The following is a 9,255-nucleotide window of genomic DNA, read 5'->3' on the forward strand; positions in this document are numbered from 1 at the left end:
TGGTTTGTCATGGAGTCCCCTGACTAAAAGACAGGTTGATACAGATGTATGAACTGGCAGAGATCTTGCACTCAGCATCATGTTTTTGTTTGTTATTGTTGAATTGAATGGTTGAGGGATTTTGGGTATGGAGGGATTTTTTAATGACTACCTCATCTCTGTACCCCGCACATACAATTATCAGTAAGGTCCCTCAGTCGAATAGTGAATTTCAAACAGAGTCAACCACAAAGACCAGGGAGGTTTCCCAATGCCTCGGGAAGAAGGGCACCTATTGGTAGAAAAAGTATCTTTGAGAATGGTGAAGTTATTAATTAGACTTTGGATAGTGTATCAATACACCCAGTCACTACAATGATACAGGCATCCTTCCTAACTCAGTTGCCGGAGAGGAAGGAAATTCCTCGGGGATTTCACCATGAGGCCAATGGTGACTTTAAAATAGTTACAGAGTTTAATGGCTGTGATTGGAGTAAACTGAGGCTGGATCAACAACATTGGAGTTACTCCACAGTACTAACCTAAATGACAGCGTGAAAAGAAGGAAGCCTGTACGGAATAAACACATTCAAAAACATGCATCCTGTTTGCAATAAAGCACTAAAGTAAAACTGCAAAAACAAATGTGGCAAATAAATTAACTTAATGTCCTGAATACAAAGCGTTATTTTGGGGGCGAATCCAACATAACAAACACATCACTGAGTACCACTCTTCATGTTTTCAAGCATGGTGGTGATTGCATGTTATGGGTATGTTTATTTTAGGGTAAAAATATAAGGAATATAGCTAAGCACAGCCAAACACCTGGTTCAGTCTGCTGGACAGACACTGGGAGACAAATTCCCCTTTCAGCACGACAATAACCTAAAACAAACGGCCAAATATACACTGGAATTGCTTACCAAAAACGACAATGAATGTTCCTGAGTAGCCTAGTTACAGCTTTGACTGAAATCGGCTTGAAAATCTATGGCAAGACTTGAAAATGGCTGTCTAGTGATGACCAACAACCAACTTCCAGAGGTCGAAGATTTCTTTTAAGAATAATGTGCAAATATTGTACAATCCAGGTGTGCAAAGCTCTTGAGAGACTTATCTAGAAAGACTCACAGCTGTAATCACTGCCAATGGTCATTCTAGCATGTATTAACTCAGGAGTGTGAATACTTATGTTCATTAGATAATTCTGTATTTAAAATATATATATATACACTATATTCACAAAAAAATATTACTTTGACATTATGGGGTATTGTGTGAAGCTGTAACAACAAAATGTGGAACAACTCAAGGGGTATGAATACTTTCTGAAGGCACTGTAGTTTGGTCACCTGTCCACAATTTGTAACACATTACATAGATGGAAAGGGACTTCATCACCCACTGGAGACTTGAATACCTCACTCAGAAGGGCTGTGCATGTTAGTGTGTGGTTAGACATCCAAATCCTTAGACTAGAATAGAATGCCATGTTAGTTCTGAGGCAGTGGAAGTTGTACCAAAAATGTGCATGCTCTTTGTTTTATCTGTGGTTGTACTCTACACACAACTTATTTTCATTTGCTAGAGTAGGCATACTGTCTTTATAAGCAAATCAATATGATAGCCTATTTACTGCAGAATTGTTTTTGTAACACAAACACACCCACGGGATTTCCTGCGGGAAATATCTATCAGAGGACATAAGGAGACGAGACTAGCTAGTTATAGAATATTGTGTTGACAGCTGAGCTCACTGAAGACTGGGCATTCAACTCACAGTTGATGATATCGGTTTCACGGTAATGTGTCTTTACATGACCTGATAAAAACTTAAAGTCGCAAGCTACTTTGTAGCAAGGTGTTGTAGAAAGAGTGTTTCATGAAATACATTCCAGACACTGGTACTTCTTGCTATCTTGGCATAACTGTGATTCATCAGAGAAATATCAGCTAGCTAGATAGACTAGCCAGCTGTAGCTAGCTATCCTCAAGCTATGCTAACTAGCTAGCTGCTGTATGGTTGGCTAAACATAAAGTACTTAAGTAAAAATACTTTAAAGTACTACCTAAGTAGTTTTTTGGGGTATCTGTAATTTACTATTTATATTTTTGGCAATATTTACTTTTACTTCACTACCTTCCTAAAGAAAATCCTTTACTTTTTACTCCATACATTTTCCCTAACACCCAAAAGTTCTCATTACTTTTTGAATGCATAGCAGGACAGGAAAAGGATCAAAATCACACAATTATCAAGACAACATCCCTAGTCATCTCTACTGCCTCTGATCTTGTGGACTCACTAAACACAAATGCTTTGTTTGTAAATTATGTCTGAGTGTTGGAGTGTGCCCCTGGCTATCAGTAAATTTAAAAAACAAGAAAATGACACCTGGTTTGCTTCATATAAGGAATTTGAAGTGATTTGCACTTTTACTTTTGATACTTAAGTATATTTTAGCAATTACACTTACCTTTGATACTTAAGTATAATTAAAACCAAATACTTTTTGACTTTTACTAAAGTAGATTTTCACTTGAGTCATTTTGCATATGAAAATGATGTACTTTTTCCACCATTGGGGTTTAGCCTACACATAGAACTGAATTAGCAAATCATCTTGAGATGGCGAGTCAGTCAAGAGAAGTCCTCAACTTCAAAACTTCTCTCCATAGCAAAGCTAGCTGTTTTGAAGCCACCGCGCCTCCATCTTGGCACTCCCCCACCGTTGTAAAAAAATATATTTTAGAAGCTATAGAAATACATGTATTAATGTCTACATTCATTTTTTTGCCACATTTATTCTATTACAGACACCTTCATTCATATTTGTTTTATTATATTATGTGAGCTAAACATAAGAAAATATATTTTGGAAAGTTCTAATGTCGCTGGCCCCACTACACTAAAATATACTTAGATACCTGTCATTTCTTCCTTGAAACATTTTGTTTAAATACTGTAAAATTCCATGAATTCTAATGTAGGACTGCTCTTTCTGGGGAGTGCCAATATGGCAGTCTGGTGGCTTTAAAGCCTCTCATTGGCCAATGGATAGCATCAGCATTCCAGGGTTTATATACATATTTGGATTGAAAACCTCAAAGTCAGAGCTTGCTGCTTACACCCAGCCGCCATCCCCATCCCCAACGTCCTAGCAAGCCACAAGGATACTTGATTGTAATAGTGCTCACCGTTGCCCCTAGTGGCGGGTTTTAAAGGCATCTCCCAACGTCCTGGGGACCTGGACGAACTTCGACCTGGCTGACTTTTTCACAGTTGAAAACATGCGAACACACATCAAAGCACATGTGTATACACACGTAGCCTACATATATACATTGAGTGTACAAAACATTAGGAACATCTTCCTAATATTGAGTTGCACCTCCCTTTGCCATCAGAACAGCCTAAATTCGTCGGGGCAGGGTCTCTACAAGGTGTCGAAAGCTTTCCACAGAGATGCTGGCCCATGTTCACTCCAATGCTTCACACAGTTGTGTCAAGTTGGCTGGATGTCCTTTGGATGGTGGACCGTTCTTGATACACACAGGAAACTGTTGAGCCTGAAAAACGTTGCAGTTCTTGAGACTCAAACCTGTGCGCCTGGCACCTACTACCATAGCCCGTTTGAAGGCACTTAAATATTTTGTCTTGCACATTCACCCTTTGAATGGCACACATTCACATTCCATGTCCCAAGGCTTAAAAAATATTCTTTAACTTGCCTCCTCCTCTTCATCTACACTGATTGAAGTGGATTTAACAAGTAACATCAATATGGGATCATAGCTTTCACCCAGATTAACCTGGTCAGTCTATGTCATGGAAAGAACATCTCCTAATGTTTTGTACACTCTTGTGTATAGATAGGCACTGAGGCGCGCAAACACACATTCCAGACTTGTCTTATCCACGCATAATCATCAAGCACACTCATTCTTCTAAAAACACCTTCAGAGATGTGTTGTGTCAGCTCACCAAGCCTGTAAAACCAGCTGTTGCATCTTGGGAAGACACACTGGAACCTAGACACACTGGAACTAAGACACACTTTTATTGTGAACTACCTCCAGATCGATTTGAATCGCTTGCTAATATGTGCATGTAACATAAACATTCAATTTAAATTAAGTCAGTAACTTCAAGAAAACCTTTTGAGGCAAAGAGAGAGTTTACCACCTCCCTCTGAAGCGAATTGGTATGCACAAATGTTTGAATGTTGTGCATGTGTGTAAGTATGTGCATTTGGGTTCAACATGCATGCATACTGTGTGTGTGTGGGGGGGCTGGACTGTTTGTGTCTGTCTGTGTAACTGGACTACTCATAGAAGGGGAGTGGAGCTCATCACTATATTTAGATACGTCATTCATCACAGTCCCTTACTGCTCCAGCCGAGGCTGTTGAGGGGAGGACGTCATTATAATGAGCCGTCCTCCCCTCAGCAGCCTCCGCTGTACTTCTCATGTCACCAGACTTGGAACCACAGCCAAACGCTGCCTCAGAAGTCCCTTATCAATGAGTATACAGTGCCTTGCGAATGTATTCGGCCCCCTTGAGCTTTGCGACCTTTTGCCACATTTCAGGCTTCAAACATAAAGATATAAAACTGTATTTTTTGTGAAGAATCAACAACAAGTGGGACACAATCATGAAGTGGAACGACATTTATTGGATATTTCAAACTTTTTTAACAAATCAAAAACTGAAAAATTGGCGTGCAAAATTATTCAGCCCCCTTAAGTAAATACTTTGTAGCGCCACCTTTTGCTGCGATTACAGCTGTAAGTCGCTTGGGGTATGTCTCTATCAGTTTTGCACATCGAGAGACTGACATTTTTTCCCATTCCTCCTTGCAAAACAGCTCGAGCTCAGTGAGGTTGGATGGAGAGCATTTGTGAACAGCAGTTTTCAGTTCTTTCCACAGATTCTCGATTGGATTCAGGTCTGGACTTTGACTTGGCCATTCTAACACCTGGATATGTTTATTTTTGAACCATTCCATTGTAGATTTTGCTTTATGTTTTGGATCATTGTCTTGTTGGAAGACAAATCTCCGTCCCAGTCTCAGGTCTTTTGCAGACTCCATCAGGTTTTCTTCCAGAATGGTCCTGTATTTGGCTCCATCCATCTTCCCATCAATTTTAACCATCTTCCCTGTCCTTGCTGAAGAAAAGCAGGCCCAAACCATGATGCTACCACCACCATGTTTGACAGTGGGTATGGTGTGTTCAGGGTGATGAGCTGTGTTGCTTTTACGCCAAACATAACGTTTTGCATTGTTGCCAAAAAGTTACATTTTGGTTTCATCTGACCAGAGCACCTTCTTCCACATGTTTGGTGTGTCTCCCAGGTGGCTTGTGGCAAACTTTAAACAACACTTTTTATGGATATCTTTAAGAAATGGCTTTCTTCTTGCCACTCTTCCATAAAGGCCAGATTTGTGCAATATACGACTGATTGTTGTCCTATGGACAGAGTCTCCTACCTCAGCTGTATATCTCTGCAGTTCATCCAGAGTGATCATGGGCCTCTTGGTTGCATCTCTGATCAGTCTTCTCCTTGTATGAGCTGAAAGTTTAGAGGGACGGCCAGGTCTTGGTAGATTTGCAGTGGTCTGATACTCCATCCATTTCAATATTATCGCTTGCACAGTGCTCCTTGGGATGTTTAAAGCTTGGGAAATCTTTTTGTATCCAAATCCGGCTTTAAACTTCTTCACAACAGTATCTCGGACCTGCCTGGTGTGTTCCTTGTTCTTCATGATGCTCTCTGCGCTTTTAATGGACCTCTAAGACTATCACAGTGCAGGTGCATTTATACGGAGACTTGATTACACACAGGTGGATTGTATTTATCATCATTAGTCATTTAGGTCAACATTGGATCATTCAGAGATCCTCACTGAACTTCTCTAGAGAGTTTGCAGCACTGGAAGTAAAGGGGCTGAATAATTTTGCACGCCAAATTTTTCAGTTTTTGATTTGTTAAAAAAGTTTGAAATATCCAATAAATGTCGTTCCACTTCATGATTGTGTCCCACTTGTTGTTGATTCTTCACAAAAAAATACAGTTTTATATCTTTATGTTTGAAGCCTGAAATGTGGCAAAAGGTCGCAAAGTTCAAGGGGGCCGAATACTTTCGCAAGGCACTGTAGATGTTTCCAAACAATCATGGGCAAGTTCATTCCTTTTTCCCGTCTCCTTTATTAAACAGTGACCAGGAATAGATTGATGTCAACTATAATAGATAACTAATCTTTAAACTCTGATGAGGTCTGCTCTCATAAGAAAATGGAAGGAAGCCAAATCACAACCTAAAATGGTGAACAAATGCCTGTTAGATGTAATAGTGGTTGTTAACAGCTTTAGTCTTCCAAGTTTTACAAAAGTTGCAACCAAACAAACAAAGTCCCAGAGAGCCTTGTGAAACCAGATCACTGATATGGATAAACAAATGGATCCAGTCAAGTGTGTGGTGAAATTAGCAGCCTGCATGCCCACATGTTATCCCACTCATTCATGTGACTAAGTCCATGCCTCTTTACCCCACCAGAGGGCAACAAAGTATACAGAGTTAAAGTAGAACAGAATAGGATAAAATAGTATAGCATAACTTTATTTTTCCCCAAAGGGAACGTCAGCTATGGCACAGACAAAAGTCTAGCTGTTGACTCGGAGCAAACACAGGTCCTCAGTTCTAAGTCAGTTATTCATCCCATTAGTGGAGCTGAGTGCCCCACCTCTGCACTAACAGAGGTAACTGTGTCAAGTGTATCCGCACCAAGATGTGAACATTGTTTAGAAGGGTCTTACCTGAGCCTTAGAGGCTGCAGCAGCTCGACTATCATAAGACCGGTCATCCACCTGCTTCTCTCCAAGTGTGGTACTAGGACCTGTTCTCTGCTGCAAAAGACACACACACACACACACACACACACACACACACACACACACACACACACACACACACACACACACACACACACAAATATACAATGTTAATGTTGAACAAATCACATGTAGTCAAGACAATTGAGTGTGTGTGTGTGCTCCAATAGCTAACTGCACCCTTTGAAGGCCTTAGGTCCACAGACAACCACCTGGGTCTTGTAGGGAAGTGGTCATCTGCACCCACTGTCTGAAAGGTCACTAATGTTGGTTTGGATATTACAGTAAAGTCCCTAACTTGCCGTAACGCCTATAATGTTCTGAAGGCAATGAAGTTATGCTCCATTTTATTATATTAGAAGAGTGACAACCTGTAATAGCGGGTTATAACAACCAGCTTAAGATACTGCAAAAAGTTCCATCAAAATTCAGATGGTAGCCTGGAAGTGCCATATTGGTTTTTACAAATGATCACATATGTGCCAAACAACTTTATGAGATATGTAAGTGAAGAGGTAACAAATGGTTCAGTCTCTACTTGGACTTGCACACTCAGGAGACGTTCAGAGGGTGGACATAAAGACCATATTTGGATATCTAACAGTTGCATTCAAATAAGAGTTAAAGGTGATAGGCTGACCAACCATAATGCCTCTCTAAATCTGCATCTGTAAAAGTCCAGGCAATTGTGCCAGGAGCTGAATGTGTATTTTATCATGTCTAATGTTTAAACAGTCACACGCCCTACAAAATCATGCTCTAACCTGCCAAACCTGCCAAGAAATGCTGGCCCAACCCTTTTTTTATGGTTCAGAACATAAGTCATTAATTTCATATCAATAGGCTTCTTGTTGATTCTACAACTTATTGTAAACTAATACGTCAACACAACTTTACCATGACAAATGTTGGAAAGGCTGTTTGTAGAACTATTTAAGTCGAAGTCCCTACTACAATAATGCTTCCTAGAATGGAAATGGATTTACTCAGACACATCGCTACCAGAGGGATGTTATTTTAATTAATACAGAAGTTGGAGAAATCGGTGGCTTATAACCATATACTCACAAGGCTGGTCCAATATGCAGCATACGCCATGATGGAAACTGTGACGATGAGAAGAATCGTCTATTGCCTACGGATACCTCTTGTCTAAATATGTGTAGCCTCTAGTCTTGCCTGTCTCCGGTGTACCTTTAAAGCATAATTATTTCCCATGCGTTCCAGAGGGCCACTCCCGTCCCGTATGTTCAAACAATGTTACAGTAACGCCGACTGATCATTATCATACCCTAAACGAAGTGTCTATATAGCGCGGCTGTGGTGATGTCAAAAGACTGCTAGGTTTGCATTTCACGGCATATAGCTAATTCTCTTTTTAGTTAAGTTTGCCAGACGAGTCTATCGTTTCCGCATAACCCACTGACAATCGACGGCTGAACTGCATTTATAGCCTATCATCCAAAACCACAATTCATGTTTGGGGTTGATGGGGGGATTGCGCAATTGGTGCGTAATGCAAATGCCTCAGATAAAACGATTACTGTTGCAATATAGTAGCCTATACTCTTTTCCATAAGGATATCAGCTTATCGTTTCTCAAAGTTAGCTATTAGAGATATGTACCTGGCTACGATCTATAAGAGGATGCCAATTGATGCAAAACTCGCGCGTAGCCTACTCATTGGACATTCCTGCATCCAAACGTTGGACCAATGTTTGGTCGATTGCACAGTTGTGGTCAGCTTTTGACCGAGGTTAATTCATTTAAACATTTTAATGAAAAACTCTAAGCCAACTATTTAGAAGGAAAACTCACCTCCGGTGACTTTTTATGATGGCCATGGGCATGGCTTCTCTTTTTGTGTGGCATCGCTGCAACGCAAATACCTTTTTTATTTCCAAAACTTAACCGTGGCTCAACAGATATTCTTATAGGAACCGCTGGCTGGCTGGGGAACCGAGTGAATCAAATTGGCCCCTCTGACGCGAAAGTGTGCCCCTCCCGCTATGAACTCAAAATATTTTTGCTCAAATGAAATCAACGTTTGTGTGAAATCAACGTGTGTGTGTGTGTGTGACCGTGTGAATCAGGAGGTTAAGCACTTAAGAATAGGGGCTTTTGTCTTTAGTTTCTTATCTTACCAGTAGCACCCTTCCTTCCTATTGTTCCCAGACCAACAACCCCCCGAAAATTATACACAGTAGCCAAGAATAAAGAAGCTGAGGTAACATATCCATTAAATCTCCTGCTAATCTCATTTGAATGTATTTCGTATGACATCACATCCCAATGATTTACTTAGTGAAGTAAATAAGTTTAAAAAATAAGGAAGGATCAAAGCCAAATCCTCAAACATATCTACATGTATATGGA

General features: G+C 40.3%; 1 protein-coding gene across 2 annotated transcripts in view; it reads right to left on the reverse strand.

Moving 5' to 3' along the window:
- LOC135539641 (calpastatin-like) overlaps window positions 1-8,848 on the reverse strand; it is a 67,868-nt gene extending 59,020 nt beyond the window's left edge. Inside the window, exons 1-2 of one of the 2 annotated variants that reach the window (XM_064965647.1) lie at window positions 8,698-8,848; window positions 6,804-6,893 (exon numbers count right to left, since the gene is read on the reverse strand). In XM_064965647.1, coding sequence (XP_064821719.1) covers window positions 6,804-6,893; window positions 8,698-8,751 — 144 coding nt within the window. In that variant the 5' untranslated portion in view covers window positions 8,752-8,848. Of the gene's footprint in view, window positions 1-6,803; window positions 6,894-7,946; window positions 8,327-8,697 lie in introns of those variants that run through there. The other variant, XM_064965648.1, reaches the window with a different exon arrangement.
- Window positions 8,849-9,255: the final 407 nt, after the last annotated feature.

This window comes from Oncorhynchus masou, chromosome 5 (genome assembly GCF_036934945.1).
Source record: "Oncorhynchus masou masou isolate Uvic2021 chromosome 5, UVic_Omas_1.1, whole genome shotgun sequence".
NCBI classification, from domain to species: domain Eukaryota; kingdom Metazoa; phylum Chordata; class Actinopteri; order Salmoniformes; family Salmonidae; genus Oncorhynchus; species Oncorhynchus masou.